The 23,189-nt window shown below is 42.7% G+C and overlaps 1 protein-coding gene across 1 annotated transcript in view; it reads left to right on the plus strand.

Annotated features, from left to right (window-relative positions):
• The window catches only part of sema6a (sema domain, transmembrane domain (TM), and cytoplasmic domain, (semaphorin) 6A), a gene marked incomplete at its 5' end in the record, with an annotated part of 61,948 nt that overhangs the window by 14,437 nt on the left and 24,322 nt on the right, over positions 1-23,189 (plus strand). The window contains 9 exons of the mRNA XM_083905322.1: positions 476-536; positions 1,929-1,991; positions 2,524-2,625; positions 12,708-12,798; positions 14,068-14,187; positions 14,716-14,804; positions 17,046-17,263; positions 18,955-19,086; positions 21,478-21,633. Of these exons, the coding sequence (XP_083761448.1) occupies positions 476-536; positions 1,929-1,991; positions 2,524-2,625; positions 12,708-12,798; positions 14,068-14,187; positions 14,716-14,804; positions 17,046-17,263; positions 18,955-19,086; positions 21,478-21,633 (1,032 nt within the window). The remainder of the gene's footprint in view (positions 1-475; positions 537-1,928; positions 1,992-2,523; positions 2,626-12,707; positions 12,799-14,067; positions 14,188-14,715; positions 14,805-17,045; positions 17,264-18,954; positions 19,087-21,477; positions 21,634-23,189) is intronic.

The following is a 23,189-nucleotide window of genomic DNA, read 5'->3' on the forward strand; positions in this document are numbered from 1 at the left end:
GTTAGTATAGATTTCCTGTGGCTCAAACACTAGGCTTAATTGACCTGAACAGCTCTGAGTGACTTGGCACCTCCCGTCTCAACCTTCTCCTCCCCCCCCCCCCCCACCTCAAGACCTTTCTCTGGGACAAAGAGGCTTTTGTCCTCAGGCCTGTGCCACAGCTCTCTAAACCTTTGTTGACTGTTTCTGTCTGACAGAGCAAATAGCTCTGGCTTCCTTTTGTTTATTGTCATTCCTTGAAGTTTGAACAAAGTTTACACAAAGATCCAATTTTTTTGACGTTGTTTGTTGCCTGCAGCGGGGGGGGGGGGGGGGGGGGGGGGGGAGACGGACAGAGTTAAGAAAAGAAATGGCTTTATTGTTTGTTGGATTTTTGACTGTCTACTGCTGTCTGACCTCTTATTTTCTTGTCTCTCTCTCTACCCGTCTCTCTCTCTCACCCCCCTCCTCCCCTCCCTCCCTTGAATGCATGCAGGGATCACATATACACAGTGGACACGGACACTGCCAACAGTGACGAGATCTTTTTCAGTAAGGTGAGTGAGACGTCTGTCCCTTTGAGGACGTGTTGTTCTCGGTATACGGTGACCCAAATAACCTGCCTCCGAGTTCTCCTGTGTGCTGTTTCTGTGCACGTGCATATATTTATTTATAAATATATGCATGCACATATGTGTGTATGTATAAACGACCTAACTGCGGTCTTACTCTGCTAACGCTCAACAGTGTGAGCTTGGTGTGCTCGCCATGGTGACCCTGTTAAGAAGATTATTCAATCAATCAGCTCGGAAAAAAACGCCTGCGTCATCCACGCTCATCAGCGTAACAGTGTGACTGGTGCGCAACACAAGCTATGAGGACAGCAGAGGAAGCGAGTTTAGGAAGTAGGCGGATGAGGAGGAGGAAGCATGGATAGAAGACAATCCGCGGGGGGGGGGGGAGAAAAAGACACCATTGTGCATTTCCGGAATATTCGAAAAAGCCTTTCAAATTTACATAGACCCTCAGCTGTTATTTCCCACTTTCCATTTCATTCCAGCCACTCATCACTGGCATCACTTGCCCTCAACGTAATGCATGCAAACAGAATTCAAACAAGGCCCCTTCTCGCGTATAGAGCAACCCGCCGCCGCCGCCGTCCCTGCAACTCATCCACTTCAATGTCATCGCCCCAATGAGTGGGTCTTAATGAGAGCAGGCTGCAGATGAAAGGCTGGTGGGAGACCTGCAGATTGATTGATGCCCGGGGCTCTTTAATCAGTGGCTTAGCTCCAAACATGTTGTACAACAATGGCGCGGACCATGGCGGTCTGAACCAAGCAGCTCAGCACTGACCCTCGGGCCACACAGGGCAGAGCGGGGGTGTGTGAGGGGTGTGTTTGGCTATGTTTAGGTGTGTGTCTGAATGAATACTAGATGTAACCTGACAGTGAAAGATGATGTGTACTATATAGTTGATTGAGAGTTACTGGTAGCATTGACTCATAGGCCAAGGCAGTGTGGGAATCTATACAATCGGCTATTGGTTTATGTTTTAAATAGTCCCCTATCCCCCATTACCAAAGGAAAAAAAAACTGCCAAAACTTATCTCTGAGCTCTGAGGTGGATCTGTCCTTGGAGAGACTTTGTTCTGATCTGTGGTCAGTGTTGTATTTCCTCCTCATTGGGACAGTTTTAAAAGTTCAAGGAGGTAAACTGATCTCTGATCAACTACTGGAATACAGTCCACCTCAGAGCAGGTGCCTCATTGTGGGGAAATCAGCGATGAAGGATCTCAGATGATGATTATTGATCCCAGCATTGATTGATCGCAAAGGTCTGTCCTGTGTTTTGTTTCGTTGAGTCAATGTTTACCTTGTTTGCTCTCAGATTGTTCCTCTTCTCTTGCTCTCATTTCTCTCATCTACTTTTTTTGTTTTCCGTCCAGAAACTGACATGGAAGTCCAGACAAGCAGACGTGGACACTTGCAGAATGAAAGGGAAACATAAGGTAGATGAAACACACCGACACGGCGTTCGCTGTGCTCACGCCTTAAATTCACTTCGTCGTGAACAAAATATCACCTTACTCTCCGCAAAACACCACTTTAGCAAATCACACATTATACATTACAGTCAAGCTGTAACAAATGTAATTTTACACGATGCCACCGTCTCTTGCACACGCTCATGCATAAACACATTTATCGACGGGAGACTCTGTAGGTGCAATAACACACTCCCTCTGCTATCAATGACAATATACTGGAATTACATTTTCTCTGAATTTATTGAGCAATTCTAAGAGGGAATATTACAGTTCTATGAAGACAGTGAATCTTGTTAGGAACATCAAGAAATTATACATGTTGCGTGATGTCTCGCTTGTCTTTAGAGCAATTAATGCTGTGCTATAAAAGATAAAAAGCTTCACATGTGTAGTGTAAAAGAAATGTCAATTATAAACAACAAAAATGTCAGCATGAACTCACCGGTTTTCTTTTTTCTCTTTGTCTTCCTCTTCTGGCTCGTGTTCCCTGAAGGATGAGTGCCACAATTTCATCAAAGTCCTCCTGCAGCAAAATGATGACACCTTGTTTGTTTGCGGAACGAATGCTTTCAACCCGTCTTGCCGAACCTACAAGGTAAGGACACATGCACGTACGCCACCATGGGGAGCAGGGCTTTCCAGCTCTGGAACTCACTGCCACCTGACCTCCATAACACGGACTCTCTCCCTCTTTTCAAATCACAACTCAAAACTCATCGGTTTAAAAGAGTTTATAACCTACACTCTTAGAAATAAAAGTGCTAAGTAGAACCATATAAGGTTCTTCGGGCTTGTCCTCATAGGAGAACCCTTTTTGCCTCCAGGTAGAACCTTTATAGAACCATTTTTAAACCCTTTATTCAGGAAAGGGGTTTTAAAGGGTTCTCTGGATCCAAATGGTTCTTACTGGAACCATTAGTGTTACCAAGAACCCTTGAAAAACCCTTTCTTCTGATTTTTTAGAAGCAAATGGTTCCAGGTAGAACCTCAGCCCTTGTAGAAGAACCCTTTTGGAAACATTTTTTCTAAGTGTATAACCATCTGCACACTGCCCCTCTATAAAGTGTATTCATTTTCTTTGTACATTGTTTTTCATATATTTTTTCATCCGATGTCCTATGACGTTAATGTACAGTGTTCTACACACATGCACATACAAATACACACGTGGACGTGCTACAGTTGAAACAATCCCTCTCTGTGATCCTCCACCAGTTGTGCCTGACTCCCGTGTTTTGTCCTTTGCACTTCAAATGTAATCTCAGGCACTGCCCCCTATTTGATTTGTGCCGCCCCTGCTTCGTATAGGAGGTTATTATTTTGGCCGCATTTTGTCCGTTTGTTTGCAAACAGCGTAACTGAAAAGGTAAAGGGCAGATTTTGACGACATTTTAAGCGGGGGGTAGTTTATGGCCCATGGAAGAAATTGTTAGATTACATTAAGGAAGAGAGTGAATTGAAACTGTGGGAAACTGAGCAGCCTTACTTTCTGGAATTCCAGGTATTGTCCCATTGTAAATGAAAGATTTCAACCCCTACCCTTTGTAGATGGAGGTTGGCAGGGCCTTTTGCTGTCCTTGTCCCAGTTAACCAGCACTTGTGGATAGTTGATTTATTGAATAATGTGTGTCCGCAATTACTACCCTACTTAGCGATATACCCTCTTTTATCTTGTTAGTGATATACAGTTTATGATTTAGCATGTGGCTAATTGTCGGCATATGAAGCGCCATTCCTGAGTCTTCCTTCCATCCATGAACTTGAAAACATCACATTCTTTAAGCTAAGAGAGCAAGCACTAACAAGGGTTAGTCCAAACAATGTACCACCAAGAATTTTGACATGTTTATGCCGCTGTCAATGTATTTTAAACGTCTAACTTTACTCAGACTAATACAATTATTACTTTTTTTTCGCCTAGTGTCATTCAAACATACTGACTCACTCTTGTAAACACAGTGGTATTTTTTTACCACAGTCATGTGGGAGTGTAGGGAGGCGAGCTGTGTAGTGATGGACATACATGGATGACTTCCACAACTCAGCAGGCCCTCCTCCGATGTCTTAATCTCCAGGTGTACTTTGACACGCTTGATTTAGAGGCAGAGAAACCTAACTATCTGCCGTCATTCGTACTCACTCACTCACTCACGTACACACTTGAAATGCAAGTAAAGTCTCTGTCCTGAAATCCGACTCATAACTTCCCCTGTAAATTGATACCTGCCTGCCTGCATGGCAGTTCATAAAAGCTTTGAGATTCCTTCAGGAAAAACAGAGAAAGATGCATTTTAATGACCCGATGTCAAGGAAAGGAGTAGGTAGAGACATCAACAATGACTTGACACAGAAATGTGGAGTTGTCAGGAACAGATAGAAAGGGAAGCAGATGAACAAAATCAAAAACTGCTGCTCAAAATGTCCCCATTCTTTCTTTTCCGAAGACATTTCATGCAGTGAAAAATGACCAAATTTGTGTTACAGTGACCAAATCTTTTCTCATTTTAGCCTCTGTGGTATCTTAGTGTAGGGGCAGAAAATATACTCATTCTGACAGATTCTGCGCCCTATGTAGACAATCAAGTCCATTAGGGCGTGTTCAACTCCATTTTTGCCAGTTTCACTGTGCAAAACCTCAGCTCAAAGTTTGGCGCAATACACAAAAGGGGTTGTTTCTGAATTATTTGTGTATTTTGGGCATAACAGAACCATTCACTTGTCATTCCCTTTAAAAGCAAAAAGCTGTGTTTAAAAAGAAATGTTTCAGGAATGTATGAAGGACAATAAATGTGCCCAAGTCAGGTTTGAAGTTAAGAACAAGCGTCAGACGTTGATGGTGACACAGTCTCTCATGTTTCAGTCTCTTACATTTTGGACGACGCATACCATTGGCACAACTGTCTGAGACACTCAAACCTGGTTATTTCAATTGACAGAAGAATCAGCAGATAGAAATTATGTAACCTCACTGTTGAGATCTAAATATGCACCCATGTGTGTGTCTGTGCACTTTTTTCGCCCCGATCCTCTGTTTCATCGACATCTCTATTAGACTGCACAGGATAAGGAATTGTACTGGCATTCAACCTACATTTATCTGATGAGGAAGAGGAGGAGGAGGAGGAGGCGGAGGAGCACTGAAGTGCATCTGTTTGTGCGAAACAAGCAGAGTGTGCATGCATTGTGAACTCACCACTGTGGGCACATCTAATGCACCGTTTAAATAAGCACGTAAATACTGTGCCGTTGACTTACGGCCAGGATTTTGTTGGTCACTGGCACTGTGGCTTTTCTGCTGCCTCAAGATAGCAATGTGCCTTGACCACACCTTATTTTAAGACCAACATTCCCATGGGCACTCTGCCGAGGGCGCAGCATTGAGCATTTGGAAGCTTTCCATTCCAGAGTCAGGATTTGCAGAGATATTGTTGCATAAGAATGAGCTTTAAGAACGGGATCCAAGTGACGCGGACCAGACAGCTGGTCGAGTTCAAAAGATTGATTGCAACCAGTGAGAAATGTGTTGTTGGCAAGATGATGATAGCTGGCTTAACTGATGGAGAGGAAGAGCCTCGTGGAAGGAGTGAGAAGCCAGGCAGGTGATGGTGGTGGTGGCTGTTGAAGTGGTGCATCACTGGAGTGGGAGTCTTCAGTTGAAGGTTGAAATATGCACAAAGACTTTAATAGCCAGAGGTTGGAACTTGACTTGGATAACTGACAAGTAACACGCACTAAGGGTGAATTCCAATTCCTTGCTTAACCCTTAATCTCAAAAATGTGCGCTCCCGCTAGTGCAAGTGCTGTCCCGATTCTCAGAAAAATTAAGTTGAGGGGCAAGTTTAAGGGCTGTATCGCCCTTGGGAGCAAGGGCTACCCAGAATGCATTGCGTGTTTTCACAAAACAAAGATGGCGTCGAAAGCAGCGAAACGAGTACGCTACAAATGAAGTATTTTCTTTGTTAATAGAGATATAAAAATTATGAAAACCATTGTATTATCTTAGTTTAGGCCCATATTATGGATTACTGACATTAATTATTATTTTACGATCTTTAGTCAATAGCCGGCCGGTGCGCACACACGATCGTTTACTATCCGTGGTGTGTGGTAACTGTCAGCTGAATATGTCCGTGGTTGTGGTATTTGTATGAGTATCAACTTATAACTAACTGACAACCTAATAACTTGACTGACAAACGGATCATAATAAATAACCGTGACTTAAATGTGTTCTTCTTCTTCTTTTTTGGAGTTGGACGCAGCCTTCGCGTTATTCTGCCCCCCGCAGTCTGAAGATGTATCTGCATTTAAGGGGTGTCCCATTTCTAAGTGACAAAATGACCCTCAACACTTGGTTTTGAGGGCCAGTTAAGATTAAGGGTTGAGCTTGAGGGTTAAGATAGGAATTGGAATTGGCCCTAAGAATAAAACTGTCTCACGTAACACCATAGTGAATTCAAACACTCTGATGCTGGATTGAAGAAACTCCCAGGCTTAAATGCAGGAAAGGTGATTGAGTGATTGCTGGCATGTTCTTCAGCAGACCATGTGTAGCCACGCCCACAAAGAGACAGACAGAGAGAAGAAGAAGAAAAACGTCATCGTGCCTGCGATCATGATGGAACTCTCTTTTAGAAAAATCAGACATAAAGAAAACATCAGACAGTCAGAATAGAAAGACGGGGGAATAAAAAGAAGGACTTTGAAAGAGATTCACCTGTCCTGAAGGAGGTTGTTTTTTGGTTTGTTGGGATGTGATGTGATGGTCACAGCACGCACAGATGTTATCTCGGGGCCTGCAGGGAAAACCCCCCTTCTGCTGTGGTTCAGTGGACCTGTTTACCAGGAAAAACAAGACATCTCCGCTCTGTTGCTCCTTGTCATTCAGCATGCTAAGCTTGCAGAGTGGACGTCTTTCAATTCGCACACTTCTTCCTGCAGGGAAAGTGGAATTTATGTCTCTGCATTTATCAGGCGTGGGTAGCTTTTATAGCTGCTCCGGTTATGGTTTCAAGGTTCCTGCGCCGATATTGCTGCTAGTCTGCTAGCGTTAAGGGCAAGTAAAGGGAAGCCTTGTAAAACACAGAGTAGCTTGGCAAAGTGGACACAGAAACACGGGGAGAAAAGAATTGGTTAAAAGCAAAACATCTGTTAAAAATTGGATGTTTAAGTGATTCCATTCATCCAGCTCCCTTAAAAACAACTAAAACAGCACTTTTAAATGGGAATTATTGAATCAATATACCAGTAATACATTTTGATTAGAAAGCCTGAAAAAGAGGAACACTTTTTTTTAAGGTGCCATATGTAAGAATGAGGCCATAAATGGTTACTACACTCAAATTCAAAATACTTGTCTTTTAGTTTTGGTTTTCAGACGTAACTGGCAACCCGTGGTTGCTTGGCAGCTGTGAATCTACAGACTGCAATGATTGGTAGACGGCGGTAGGTGGCGCCACATGCCAAAACATGATTTCGAAACATAAACATGATTTGCAGTCTGCAAAATATTTTTTTTTAATGCGAATATTTTGTCTGTACTGTTGTTGTTGGTGAGTTCAGTTTGTTATATGAACATTATTCCTGAGTCTGTGTGACTCTGTGACGGATTTAATGGCCAGTTGCTTTAGATTTATTACATAATGCACCTTAATTTACCTTTAAGTATCACTAATAACTTGGCCATTAATATGCAAATTCACATTAAATGCTCTGACACATGTAGGGAACAGAAGTGTCCATGAACCCATGCAAACACTGACAACTGTGCAAACATACTGACATACAACAACACACACATTTTACAAAGTCATTACACACACACACACACACACACACACTGTGTTGCCAGCAGGCTGGCAGACTCTCTGGGCAGAAACCAGGCCTTTGATGGTGGTGCTGGGCTCCTCCACTCTGCTTGGTCAAAAGTGTATCTGTGTGTGTGTGTGTGTGTGTGTGTGTGTGTGTGTGTGTGTGTGTGTGTGTGTGTGTGTGTGTCTGTGTCTGTGTGCGTATGTGTTTGTAGTTAAATCCACCTTGGCCACAGTTTGCCTCTCCATCTCCCCAGTGTGACAGCAGAGAAAAGAGCCTCTGTTTTGGGGCCAGCCTCATCCCCACATTAATCAACAGCACTGTGAGGGCGAGTTGGTGGGTGCACAGGGGAGGGGGAGTGGAGAGAGAGAGAGGGGGGGGGAGGGGAGGCACCTGCTCAAACAAGCATAACCCCACTTTTCTTCTCTAACACCCCCCCTGTCATCGTTAGCTCCTCTTTATCCTTCCTTCATGTTTGCTACTTGTGTCAATACTTATATACACGTACACACACAGATGCATACATACACATGCATGCAAAGAGAAGAGACACCCTGGCACCGGACTCTTCACTTTATCCGCTCTGCTCCTCTCCTGCCAGCCTCCATCCCTCTCCCCTCCATTGCACAGCCATCTTTCCCTCTGTTGCTTTCTCCCTTTGTCAGTCCCTTGCTGTGCTGTAATAATAAACACCCCTATCCAGCCAGGCTGATATATGACTGGAGTCAGTTTCATCGCCTGTTGCCGGGCGATGTGGTGGGGGAGTGAGTGGGGAGTCGGAGAGGCAGTCAGTCCCAGGTGATGTGCCCTCGATTTGGATGGACAAAGGTGTTCTGGGAAATATTACACGTGCCAAGTCTATGAATTTCAAACATGATTGTGGAACTGTTTCCATCATCGTTTATGTCTTTTTCTTTCTTTTTTTTTGTTTGATTCTGAAAGGTAGACGCTGTTTGTGTAAGGTTTTTTTTTTCACGGCAAAAGATCAGTCATTTCGGGAGATGAATGAGATCCTCAGTTTCTGTCAACAGCTGCAAAGAGTCGTGTTTCTAGTGTGTAAAAGGTGGTCAGGGAGAGAGTTCATCCTCCGAGGGCCTCGGAAACAGGTTGCAGAGAAATGGGTCCGTGGCTATTAATCTCCCACAGAGATGTGTCCTTGTTTGGTTTGTTTGGTTTACACAGCCATCTCTTGCCCAGGTGTGAACTTGTGCTCTTGACCTTTACAGATTAAACTGGTTCTGCAGGTGGAAAAAGAAAGAACTCTGAAGAGAGTCGTCTGCTAAATATCTATAGCTCAGTATCCAATGATCATTAAAAGAAAGTCGCATTTTCCTTTTTCTTCGTGATGTTTAGCTCCGCATTTAGATTGTTGGTGAGATTCTATTGCGGAGACTGTTGCTTTTCCCAAATATGCCTTCGGACAAGCTTGCTTTTCCAGTGCTTATTCTTTAAAATAAACAAGTCTGCAACATTTCGAGGTAAGCTGTCTCCAGCTAATAAGCTGGTTGCTGGCTCAGTATATTCTGTTTGTCCTGAGTCATTTTCATAACTCCGTCAGAAATGATGAGTAAAGTCCATACCTGTATCCTCATAAGAGACACACACAGGTAGAATGTGTCCCTCACCCTCAGTAGTGAAGCTTGACAGTTCACCAATTATAACATCCTGGCGGGGCACGTTGTGGATCTACATTGTTGTTTGTCTAATTAATTAGCATATAGCCCGTGGTAAACAGAGGCGAGGTGCAGAAGTAATTAATTCATCTTGATACACTGCACCCTGAGCCAAGGTTACTGTACATTTACTATAGTGGATCCACAGTGAACAGTGCTGTCAGCACCACTGCTCTTTCCTCATTTCCCTAAATTGTGTTTCTCCAAAGCTGAAGCGCGTCTTTGTTTTCCCGCAGCGAGTGGAGGTGACAGTGTGATATGGTTTGCCTGGTAACAAGGTAAACAAATCCATCTGGCTGTTTAAACATCGAATTTCTTTGTGTAATGAAGAAAAAAAATAATTGTCGCGGTTCATTTAGGCAGTTTTATGAATTGCTTTTGCCGCCTTCTAAACTAAACCGAATATTGCTTTAGACGAGGATAACAACAACATGCAATCGAGCACTGTTGTTCCTCTACACACGGTAATTTGACTGTATATCTGCCATCGTCGCACTGGGAGTGTCTTCCTCTGTTCAAACGGGAGGAATAGATCACTAACAGTCAGCCCGGCCCAGTCGACAGAGGCCACTGCCTGAGAGAAATCGAATGCAGAGGCGCAGTTTGTGAACAGGCAGGGGCAGGCAACTGCTTGGAGCCCCGAGCTGATAGGGGGCCCCCGACACTCGGAGCCTGAGGGCTGTTTTTACTGAAATGTGCAGTGACCAGCCGCATCCCAGTCCCCCTTAAAAAACAATGGGCGATTTGCAATGACATCTCAGTAGGAAACCTCCCTAAAGGGGCCCCACCTCACGTTAAACTGTGTGAAGTTATCGTTCTGCAAGTTGGAAAATGTAGAGGATTATTTACAGTGTAACGCATACCTTTTTTTACTCCGTTTATATATGTTTTTTTCAGTTATTTACAGTATTTTATTGTTCTATATATTTATATTGTTTCATAATGTGGGTTATTTACAGTGTAATGTTTATATTTTTACTAAGTGTATATAGTTTTTTTTTTTAAAGCTATTTACAGTATTTTATTGTTCTTTACATTTATAGTTTCACATACTTTTTCATTTCAAGGTTTTTCCATGTTATTTCATTCATTTCAGAAAAAAAAAAAATGATGTCATGGTGATGAACACTAGTTGGAAGGGCCCCCTGGGAATTTTTGCTTACAGGCCCCTAAAGACTCTAGAATCGCCTCTGATCGATTGAAGGAGTGAATGTAGCTCCTGTGGCCTGAGAGATATGAGAATGTTTTTTGATTTGTCACAGAAGGAGGGAGTGTTTGTGTTTCGGGAGCTGACGTACTTTAGAAGCTGCTATTGCTGACGTTTCAAGCTTAGCTGATTCGCCCCCGTTGCTCTGTACACCCAAACGCTGTGATTCAGTGGATGCACCTGACCTTCAGCTCCTCACATCCTCTATGATTAACTTAGCCTAATCTATAATTACAGTCTCCCCTGTCTGATAACAATATATATTTGCCAACCTGCTTGCCTCTGTACATTATCCGGCTATACTTTTTGGAGAAACAGAGGGAATGTGAAATCAAGAAATATGCTGCTGTCGGTGGTTCGGTGTGTTTGTTGTAAAAGGTCACATGTAATTTTCTCTGCCAAATCAGCCTCAACAATTTCTCTGGCAGGCTTTTCCAGCATTGCGCCGCAGTGTGTGTGACCTTTTTAGTGGGCAGATGATAACCGTTTCCGCCGAGACAGGAATAGAAAACAAAATGACCTGTTTAGAGACCAGAAAGGGCGGCATAAGCAGTTTGCAGCCTTGGCAAGCTGTGCCCATCTTTGTCAAGAGAAAAGGAAAAAGTGAGGAAGGATAGAAGCAGAGATAAACAAGAGAAATGACTATGTATTGTGAACTCCACAGGCCAACAGCGTGTTCAGTAATCTTTCCTGACCTCAGTCTCTGGCCAGTGCAGACTTGTACTTCTCTTGATTTTGTGTGCAGACACCGTAAGACAACATCTTGTAGCATCCCAGGGAAAACAAGGCTGCCCATGGCCATGGTGGGAAGATAGTCAAGTTTTGCCCACATCCAATCCTACCTTGCCAAGTTGAGCGTTCTGTATCCAATCTGGATGTGAAACCAGCAAAACTGAATTAAATTCATTATGTAATACATCTAACCCAACTGGCCATGAAATCCTTCTAATATGTCACAGAGACTCAGGAATAATGTTCATATAACAAACTGAACTCACCAACAACAACAGTACAGCCAAAATATTTGCATTAAAAAAAATCTTTTTGCGAAACCTCCACCGTCCACCTACCACCGTCTACCAATCACTGCAGTCAGTAGAGTCTCAGCTGCCGAGCAACCACAGGTTGCCGGTTACGTCTGAGAACCAAACCTCAAAGACCTTGGCAATTTTGAATTTGAGTGTAGTAACCATTTTTGGCCACATTCTTACATATGGCGCCTTTAAAATAGCTGATGGAAATGGGTCCAGTGATCAACTTAATGTCAAAGTTTAAATAAAATAAACTTTGGTGAAATGTAGGCTCTTTCCTGAACTAAATAAAATCAAAGAACAAGTCTCACTCAAGGAACAGCTCCAAAGTTGAGGCTGCAAAGCATGAAATAATGACTAATGTATGATCCACCATTTAAAAGCTTCAATGTTTGGGTAAAAACTTCATACATTCCCTGCTTAGGGCCATGTACTCACCCTTTTTTCCCCTCCTATGCCCATTTATTTCCTTTTCACAGCCAAAGTGCAGACTTCAAAAATCAGGGCACAGGAAAGCGCCACACTAAATGGGTTAAAGAGCTGTCCTGAGGGTTGTTAAAAATCTTCTTTAACGCCAGTGCAGTCAGAGGATAAAAGATGGCATGGGAAAACTCACTCATACTGTGATACATGTTGCTGTGGAAAATGTCTTCGCTCCCTTTTTGACAGTTTCTCAGTTATTCCCAGATGGGCTGCGTTGACAGCTCACAGTAGGACAGCAAAGTGCCATCAATGTTGTATTAGTGTAGGTCAGAGTTAGATGGACACACTACTTAGCTGCATATCACAACTTGTTGTGGCTATTCACTACACTCTTTTAGCAGTGGCCTCAGTCATGTGAGGAAATGTCTAGTTAACCCTCTCCTAGATCTTTACCTCCAACTGGGAACATCTTTTCAAGCACATGATATTATCTTGACTGTCTGTTGACCTTTCACCTCCTTTCTGATCCTAGATGGACACCTTGGAGGCTCTTGGAGAGGAGATCAGCGGGATGGCGCGCTGTCCATATGATGCTAAGCATGCCAATGTTGCCCTCTTTGCTAGTAAGTCCTAACACATTTATGCATGTCAAACTATTGCAAGTATTTGATCATCATCATACTTAACTACTTCCTGGCTTATTTATAGTGAAACCCCTCATAATTTAAAATATTAATTGTGCGATACTCTTACTCGCCGACTGCCACGAGACCAAACCATTCATCCTAATTTTCTCTGATGTGCACTTATTAAATGTTGGAACAAGTTTGAATTTGTCGGTTTGAGTTGCATTTAATATTGTTCTTAATACCCTGTGGTTTATTTTAATGGGGGGGTGCTCCGACAACATGTCAGAAACAAAAGACAGTCTGTGTTACACGCAACGGAGCAGATCATAAAAATTTGAGCCGTGTTTGCTCTGGGTTTAAGAATTTACTGCTTATGAAAGCACTTGTGGTAACAGAAAAAAAAAAAAAACCCAGCCATCATCTGTTTCTTGCTTTTTATGTAGTTTTCTGTCACTCGCTTCTATCTGTCATTCCTTTTTTTTTTTTCAAACTGCATGAGATCAAACGTAAGTCACAAACGGATGGGACCGTAATGAGTCAGCTTTGCAATGGCAAAGAGTGCGACTCCTCTCATGCGATGCAGCCACAGGCTGCTAAAGACATCCAACTCCGTTTCGTAACTGCTGTGAACCGATTCACGGCAGGTATTGATGAGCTGTCCCCGCCCGTTTCAAGCCCGAGAAAGAGCGCAAACGCAAAGCTTGACCGGTTAACGTGTAGCAGAGCTGCCCGGACGGAGCTGGAGGCACTGAGTAATCAAGAGGGTTCCTCTGACTGCTGTCCTTTCAATTATGTAGTTTGAGTTTCCACTGTGGTTTCAGCCGAGGCAGGCTGAGGTCATGCTGGTGGTGGATTGTGTTCGTGAAGCATGTGTGTGTGTGTACGTACGCATTACGTGTGTGACCGTGGGTTTCTGCGGTTCTCTAAGACGCGGCGTGAGTGCAGAGCCTCGGCGAGGAGGGTTTTTTTTTTTCGAGAGCGAGCGATTGCACACGTGTGACTCACTTAAGTGTGTGCAGCCTGTTTGTTGTCCATCCCATCAGAGAAGCTCTTTGGTTTGTGCGATGATTCGTTCATTTTCCAGGTACAAGCAATCTGTTTATGTGGCCACAGATCACAAGAAGCTCTGAGTGGCTTTATGTGTTTCTCTCTCGACCTAACTCCACTCTCTTCATTTATGGCTCCGTCTTCATTCTTCTCCCCTCTTCATCGCCATCGTGCCCCCCTTTATTGCCCTTTCCATCTCTCTGTTCCCATTTCCAGATGGCAAGCTGTACTCGGCCACTGTAACGGACTTCCTCGCGATCGATGCGGTCATCTATCGTAGCCTAGGAGACAGCCCGACTCTGCGCACTGTCAAACACGACTCCAAATGGCTGAAAGGTGAGTGCGGGACACGCAAAACAAAGTCCCTGTTGTTGGAAAAACCACAAACAACTGACTGTCAAGTTTGAAAACAAGCCAGGTTTTGAAATTGCAGGTCTGACCATATATTTGTGTTGTTCTTAATTTATGCGTTGTGTGTTCTCGCACCTCGCTGTATAAATCTAGGTATGAGGAGCGAGAGCACTTATGCTAATGCTACACGCTCTGTTTGACACAGTCGTTTTGCCAACCTGTCCTGATACAGTTGATGTAGCCAGGAAATTGCTCTGCCCCAGGGGGAAAAAAAACAAGCACAAGTCCAGCCTGTCAAAACTCAATAGAGATATTCCTTCTTTTCTTGCATGCAAATTGTTTTGCTGATAAGATGGATGATACATAGAGGCACTCAAGGCTCACAGGCAGTGCTTTTCTGCATAACATGACAGATATTGAGGCTGTTTACTGTGAAATATGGTGTCAAAACTGTTTTGTCAAGACAAAGCGTCATTTTGACTCCCATTTTATTCCATCTCTCCTCCCCTGCAGAGCCTTACTTTGTCCAGGCAGTTGACTATGGCGACTTTATCTACTTCTTCTTTCGTGAAATCGCTATGGAGTACAACACAATGGGAAAGGTAAGCATCGGGCCAATTCTTCTGCTATTGTTTGAACTCTAATCAGAGGTGACTTCCTATTTACAAAGAAAATCAGGAAGCGCCGGAGGAAACTAACAGGATGTGGGTGTATCACATAACTGGAGGGAGACTTTCAGGGGCTGTAAAGTAGCCAAACCATTTTTCAGTAACAGATAAACATTGGACAGGACGCAGATCCGAAAATAGATTTGAGAACGTAAAAAAATCTGTGGGTGTCTGGAGATCTCATTTTTATGTCTAAATATATAAATTCAATTGCGCGTCCGCATCCATTTGGCAATGCTCCACTTTGAGCAGTCGTCTCAATGTTTCCCAAGAGGAATTCCTGAGTGTCTCTGAGAAATGAATGAGACCGAGACATATTCTTTTTTTTCTTCTTCTATTAATCCTTTCATTTAGCCAGGTAGAAGGACATAACCGGTTGAAAAGAATATCTCGATATAAAAAAGAAATGGGGGGAAAAAGATGAGAATAGAGAGGAGGTAATAATAAGACAGGGAAATAATGGGTTTGCTACCAGAAGTGACACACGTGTTACACAGAGCATGAATGCAGATCGGCCTCTCAGTCAGAATATTTTGAAAGCAATGTCAGTATAATTATACACGTAGTGGTAGAACGGAGAGAGCAGAGAACAGAGAGCAATTTAACATTTAGAGAATGATGTCTCTATTATTATAATACCCTCAAATGGCCTTCCACTACTCTGGAAATAGTTATCTGTGCTGGATGGGCTTGCTTTCGGTTGGATGTTGGGTTTGCTCCATTATTTATAAAATGCAAATTGCTACATTTAATCGTGCAAATGTATTTACAAACATTACATATTTCACTGTGAGTCATTTCAGTGGTGAGTGCATGTGCATTTGCAGCATTTATTGGGATAAACCTCGCAGTTATCTGCAGCAAGCAGGAAATGATATACTGAACTCTAATACGTAGAGCTGACATAATCTCACAGTCAGTGCGACAGTCGCGCCCACTCAGTATAACACCTTTACAAGAATCTCACTTCTTTGCAATCTCTCAGTGAACAGGTCTCAAGCCAGAGTGTCTTAGATGGATCTTTTTTTTGGTATAGACACTGACCTTGTTAGGACCTGTAGCTTTAATGGAGACCAAAACTTCATTTTTGAGGAGCTGGTTCATGTTAGAGGTAAAAGATTTAAATTGTGGTAAAGGTTAAGATTAGGGTAAGCAATGAACTGGTGAAGTTAATGTTGTGTCCTAACAAGAATAGCTGCACAAACACACAATGTGTGTGTGTGTGTGTGTGTGTGTGTGTGTGTGTGTGTGTGTGAGATCAGGAAGGTGGAGGTTCATAGTGTATGCATGGGTGAGGGTGTGTGTGTGTGTGTGTGTGTGTGTGTGTGTGTGTGTGTGTGTGTGTGTGTGTGTGTGTGTGTGTGTGTGTGTGTGTGGTTGTCTGTGGGCGTGTGCATGGAAAGCTGGTTTAAATGCATGTTAGCTCCCATTCACACTGTTTACTCTGGGTTGCAATTTCAGGTCAGGGTTAGATTTATTGCTGTTAAGTATAGTGTGACAACAACTAATTACAACACTGCCGACATGAGCTTACAGCACAGTTGTAATTACGGCACCGGCTCCTTTTTGAAGCTGGAGGCTCTATATTTTTTTCTTGCCAGGTGCAGGACTCTTTAACGACATATCAGGCACATCAATTTACTTCGCTGTGTCTTTAATTTTCGAGGCTAGTGATAAAACATTGGATTAAGGCTCTGCGGTGGATGTTTGTAAGTGAGAACCTCAGGGAATCAAGCTCAAAGAGCTCTTCTTTGTTTTTATTCTTAACTTTGGAAAAAGGCAACTCAGTAAACTAGTCTCACCAGGCCCCGTTTAGTCACACAGATAGAGCTTTTGATTGTTGAATTTGTCATGGGTGTTCGAGATGCTCATATTTTTTTAACAAGTAAGAATACATTGCATAAAAAATATACTATCTGTGGTTCTGCGGCATCAGTTTTGAACCTTTTATATAGATGTTTGTGCAATTTGTGCCACAATGACTTTCTGTAATGTGGGCAAAGGTGGATAACTGCCCACAAATTATGGTTAGAAGGCAGCGTTGTGCACTAATTGTGCCGTAATCTACACTAAGTTTACATGCACACCTGTCTGTGAGACTGCACATGTGACGCGTGTAAACTGCGGATGTAAAAACTCACCGTAACCCCCATCGGCTGTGCGTCTCTTGCTCAGGTGGTGTTTCCTCGGGTTGCCAGAGTTTGTAAGAACGACCGAGGCGGCTCGCCCCGCGTCTTGGAGAAGCAGTGGACCTCCTTCCTCAAGTCTCGTCTCAATTGCTCCATCCCCGGCGACTCCCACTTCTACTTCAACATCCTGCAGGCTGTGACGGATGTCATCCACATCCATGGAAGGGATGTTGTCATGGCAACTTTCTCCACACCTTACAACAGGTACACTGACAGGAGAGAAAACCAAATGTGGCGCTGATTTAGTAAATATCAGTACATTTATTTCAACAATTTTTTGCTCTTTCCTGTTATAATTTCATGAAAATGATGACTTTATATGATGATGTCTAAACCTCTTGGCATCATGTCATTCCTGAGACTACTGGGTCAGTATTTACATATTCTGTAGTAACAGCTTGTTTTTGCCCCCTTGGCATCCAGGTGTTACATTTTATTTCAATTCATACTCCAGAACTGCTTTCATATGCATACGCTATGGGAGTTTTTTATCTAAATTGAAAATTACCACAAAGTCATAGAGCCTGGCTGATAGCTCACACACATATTGTAATTTGCCATTTTTATGGCTGCTTTTTAGCAGATAAGACAATTGCTTGTGACAGTGCAATTGAGCACGGTTAATGGACATTTAAGCCCAATGAAGCAGTGCCACTGAAAATTTCTATAAGCGCTGGTTCTGATCTTGGCATTAATTTTCCATTTCATAGGCAGGGGGTAAAATTAGAGGGAGCACATTCAGGCTGTAGGCAGCACTCAGGGTTTGTGTCGTTCACTTGTTCCTCGAGGCTCCTGCCTGGCACAGTCCTCTGTTAACTAGGCCACTCACTCACTCACCATCAGCATGTATCTGCCTTGTTAGCGGCTCGCTATAAACAGACGTATGATTGTCTAACTTCATGTAATTTAGTAGCTAAGCCAAGAATTAACAACTCCCTGACCTTGTACTTTATAATACTGCCCTTGTGTAAGCCGTCTCCACATTGTCTATTACATGATGAGTTTAACCCATGATGCAACAGTCCGACAATCCAGACAGCTGAGCGAGGGAAACACATATTTCTCTTTCAAAGAAAGTCTGTAAGAGAATAAACAATTCACAGTTTTCATTTCTGAGATCACATTCAGAAAGAAATAGAAAAGTGACTCAGTGAAGTGCTATGCATTGACAGAAAGAAGCCAGTGGCTCCACTGCTATCACAACGGGGTGTTTCCCCCCCAAAAGCAATAATAAGAAAATCTGTTTTTCCATACTTCTTGCCTAACATTGAACTTTGATGCCTTGAAGCGTTTGGGGAAACCCATTCGGCGTCAGAGAGATGTCTGTCCTCATGAGGTTTGACAGGCGCAAGTACAGTAGCCATTACAGGAATCACAATACTTGATATAATATAATACGGCAAGCCTGAGTGGAAAAGCTAAAACAAGCCATTATTGAAGGAATTTAACCCATAGGCTGTATCTAGAAATGGATGTACTAGTTTGGTTTGAAGTGAAGATCATGAAGTATAATGGAAGTAGCAGTCAGCCTGTGGGTGGGAAAATCTGTTGGTTGCAAAAAATAATTCAGTTTGAATAGAAGTCTATGGGATAATGGGCCAAATTCTTACCTCATTTATAATGACGGTAAACATTTTCCTGGGGTGGTAATGGTCCAAACTGCTAGTTTCAGGTCTTCTTCGGTAGGACAATGTTAATTACGTTCCCATAAGAAAATTTAACAAAGCATGGCACATAATGAGTGGACACCAGTGGGATTGAAAGCTGGTATCATCCAATAGGTGTTTGGTGTATTTCACCCCATTGGTGATAGTCCAGAATCGGGCAAGGTGTTTCTTTAATATGTTCCATGTTCCAGGGGGGATTGTTTACGCGAGGCTTTTTTTGTGTGACAGTATTCCAGGTTCAGCTGTGTGCGCCTACGACATGGCCGACGTGGCCAACACGTTCACGGGACGTTTCAAAGAGCAGAAATCCTCCGACTCCACCTGGACGCCTTTTCCCGAAGACAGGGTTCCCAAGCCAAGGTACAACGCACACGCACACACACACACACACACACACACACACGTTTGGCTTACGTACATTCATTTCGTGGAGACTTACTGTAACCTTAACCCTAGAACACCATTGTGGGGTGGTTTTCACCCGAGCAAATACATTTATGTGATTTTCATGAAAACCAAGTTTTCATCTTCATCTCTTTTTTTTTTTTTGAAATTTTTTGTTCCCAAATTCCTATTTTTCTAGTAATTTTGGAGCATTGTTATATGGTCCCCTCATGATGCTTTTCTTTCATTTTGTTAGACATGACACAGTTTAAAATAAAAGAACACTACTCAAATGTGTCATGTATTGTCATGTTTTGATATATTTTGGTGACAAGTACTTTTTATTGGGTGTATTTATTAAAAAAATAAATAAAATCACCCGGCGTTAGTGATGGTGTTTTGAATTTGAATTTGAGCGATAGTGTTCTAGGGTTAACCATAATTACTACTGGCCTAATTCTAACCCTGACCATAACCTTACCCTAACAACATAATCTTCACATTAAAATGTACATTATGGGGACCTTTTTGTCCCATAAGGAAGACAAGTCCCCATAATGTGACTGTGTAAACAGATTTAGGTCCCCACAACATTAGTAATATCTTGACACGCACACACGCACGCACGCACGCACACACATACACGGAAAATGAACAGGAAATGTTTAATTTAGTGTGTTTCTGTCTGTCTAGGTGTGTGTGTGTGTGTGTTATGACATTAATCAGAGAAAGAGAGAGATTCAGAGGAGTCAGAAGGGACGGACTGAATGAATTGAATTTAGGAGCCTATTTGTGCAAGCTTTTAATTGCACTTGTCAGGTCAATTATTTCGTTTAATTTTTGAGGAGGCAGGGTCACAAAGACAAAAACCGCCTCACCTGCCACTTCTTTCACAAAATGTGTCGATGCGTCATTTGCCCGTATGATCCATCAGACCCCCCTGGGAACCACAGCCCTCATTAAGGCTTGCATCATTTTTTAAAACACATTTTATTCATTGTTCCCCCCCCCCCCCAAGTAAATGACTATGTCACCCACATACTGTTCGACACAAACCACGCATATACCACCTTCTTTTCTTCACAGTCATAACGCCAACCTTTTACCTCACCTCTCCTCCACACGCAGCTGTGTCAAAGACGGGCTCAATATCAACAAATGAAGCATGACCTCATTTTACAGATGGCTGGCTAATTCCACAAATGCACCAGCCTGATCAATCTCCCATCTATCATTTGATAATTAGTGCACCAAGTGCTTGTCTCTTGTCCTTGTGCATGTGTGTGTGTGTGTGTGTGTGTGTGTGCCTTAACAAGGCTGAGGAAGTGGCGTCTCGCCACCAGAGACTCGCCACTGAAAGTCCGTGCCTTCATCTTCAGGCATTGTGCGAACGAGCGTCTACCGCACGTGTGACTGTGCACGCTTCCGCCAATTACCGTGTAATTACTTGTTTATGTTCAACAAGTTCAGCCGCCGAATGTAACAGTTGAACGCGGCGGCGTCTCCGCAGTGATTGATGCGACTGATTTCATTTGCGTCCTCCGGAGCGTTCAGACCTTTTATCTGCAGGGCAAATAGACGGAGAGTTGTAACAAAGCCACCTAGGCCTGGCTCTTGCAGCAGACTGTTCTTCCATGTGTTACGCTCTCATGCAGCATCATATACAGATTTTCATGTTGAAGAGATGTCTGTTTCCCCGCTCTGCTCTCCATATGGCCACACAACACAAAAACGCAGCAACAGCTAAAAGAAAATATTTTACCACCGACAGTATCTGACTTTTGTGTTTTTAATAGATAGCAGAAGCTGAGTTAATCTCTCCAAGTGTATTTTTTTCTCTTTTTATTTCATATGAAGTTGAGAGGTCAAATACATTTATTTCAGATTTTCCTACACCCAGCTAGCTAATATTTCGAGGACCTGGCGTGGATTATGTGGTGTGACGATGTATCACTGCGAGGTAAAGGGGTTTTTACAAGCTCTCGGAGGTGACATGCCTGCAAAGGGGATATGCTATCAAAAGCGGCTTCTTTTTTTTACAAGCCGCTCAACAACTCCCTGTAAAAGGATCAGATAGATAGAACGTCTCAGTGCTTTACCCCAGGTCCTGAGAAAAGAAGGCATCTTCTGTTCTCAGCTCTGACCAAAGCCCCTTGTCATGAGAGTGTAGTAATTTAAAGCTACAGTCTCATTGATTTTAGGGAAGTAAAACTTTCTGTATTTTATTACAGCTCTTGTAGTGACAAATTGCTCATTACCAGACCACAGTCAATGCAGCAGTTTTTTTTTCTTTCTGTTGTGCTTCTTTTCTGCTTTCTAATCTCTTCTCCATCATCCCTCCTCCTCGCCTCCTCTTCCATTTTGCAGACCTGGCAACTGCGCTGGATCTCCATCCATGGAGAGGTTCAAAGTATCCAATGAGTTCCCAGACGACACGCTCAACTTCATCAAGATGCATCCTCTGATGGACGAGGCCGTGCCCTCCATCGCTAACAGGCCCTGGTTCCTCAAGACCATGGTTCGGTAAATATGACACATTCCAAAGGTCATCATTAGGGTCTATGAGCCTCTTCAGCACCGCCATGAAATGCTGCTCATTAAAACACAGGAGTCCTTCACCGCAAACGAGCTGCCAAACTATTTGTATTGTAGTTGAAGAATCTCTGATATACACCATACCATACAATATATCCTATAGTTACCATCATTTGATATGGTGTTGTTAACTATTTGAAATACCATCTTAATGATATTTGAGGCTTTTATTATGACAATGATGGTTTCTTTGTTGGTTATTGCTCGTTTAAATCCCCTGAGGATATTTTGATGACAGAAAATTGGAGTAAAATGTTTTGTTTTTTTTGTTCTGTGGTTGCCTTTTTCTTCTGATTATCTGGAGGTGAACCAATTTCCCAAAAGCCACTGCACTGTGGTTGATATCGTTTGATCATAAAGGTCTGCCTGGCCTTTAGCTGCACCACGCTCAGACACTGGAGCGAGGCTCTCAGGGAATACGGCAAAAACTAGCTGACAGAGCATTTTGTGAAAAGTATGTACATATGAAATGCGTATTATTCAAGTTCAGGGGCCCTGACCATACTTTTCACAAGCCCCAGTGGTGGTAATACACCTTTAAAGATAAGATACAGAGAGAATTCTTCCACAGCCTTACAAATTATTTGCGTCGGATCATATCTTGCTTCCACTTTGCTGAGGTTTGACCCAGATAGTGCACAGGCTTAGTCAGACTATGAACAACTTCCATCAAAGTTATTTCAGCTCCTCTCTCGCGCTCTTCATTAGTGCTCGATATCATGGTCATATTATAAATGACAGCGCTCTTGTCTTTACATAATCATCTATTTTGTTTTATTTTATTCAGAGGGAGTCTTCAAAAGCATTACATAAGCTAAAAAAAAAAGGGCCTGGTGAAACTTGATGCAAAAATGCTATTCCTGAGCCAAAATCATGTGGAAAACAAAGTCAGTAATAGGATTTAAAGCTCATAACTCCCTGCAGAGGACTCGCCAATATCCAAAAAGAGCCTTTCCAGCGAAATTGAAACAGTTATCCTGCCCTGCGATTTGCTGTGCTGTGGCAAGGTCCTCAGCTGTCTGTGCGGAGTGACTGAAATGAAAGAGAGAGATTCTGTGAAGAATCTTCCTCTTGAGATTTTTTTTTTTTTTTTATAAATTAAAGTGAATAGAAAAGACAGTGGATGTCTTGGTCCTTCACATTGTGCTATTTCTCTCAGATCAAATTACTTTGACACGGTGCTTAGAGCTTGCGTTATGCTCGAACAGATCAAAACCACATTTGACCTTCAGACTGCCACTGTTGATTGGATCAAACCATGAGAGCTTTTGTAAAAGGTATTGAAAGAAAACAGAAGGCAGATATGGTAAGAGCATGCGACCTTGTGGGTTTTTTAATCACTTATTCACTATTGTTCTCATTTTGACACAGAAAACTAATCTGAAAGTGGACACTCATCCTTAACTTTTAAATAGCACCTTCTAAAATAAATAATCTTGGCAAAACATTGGCCCTGGATCTGATTTAGGGATAGATGTGATGCA

The sequence above is a fragment of the Microchirus variegatus genome, assembly GCF_963457635.1.
Source record: "Microchirus variegatus genome assembly, chromosome: 18".
Taxonomy (NCBI): Eukaryota; Metazoa; Chordata; class Actinopteri; order Pleuronectiformes; family Soleidae; genus Microchirus; species Microchirus variegatus.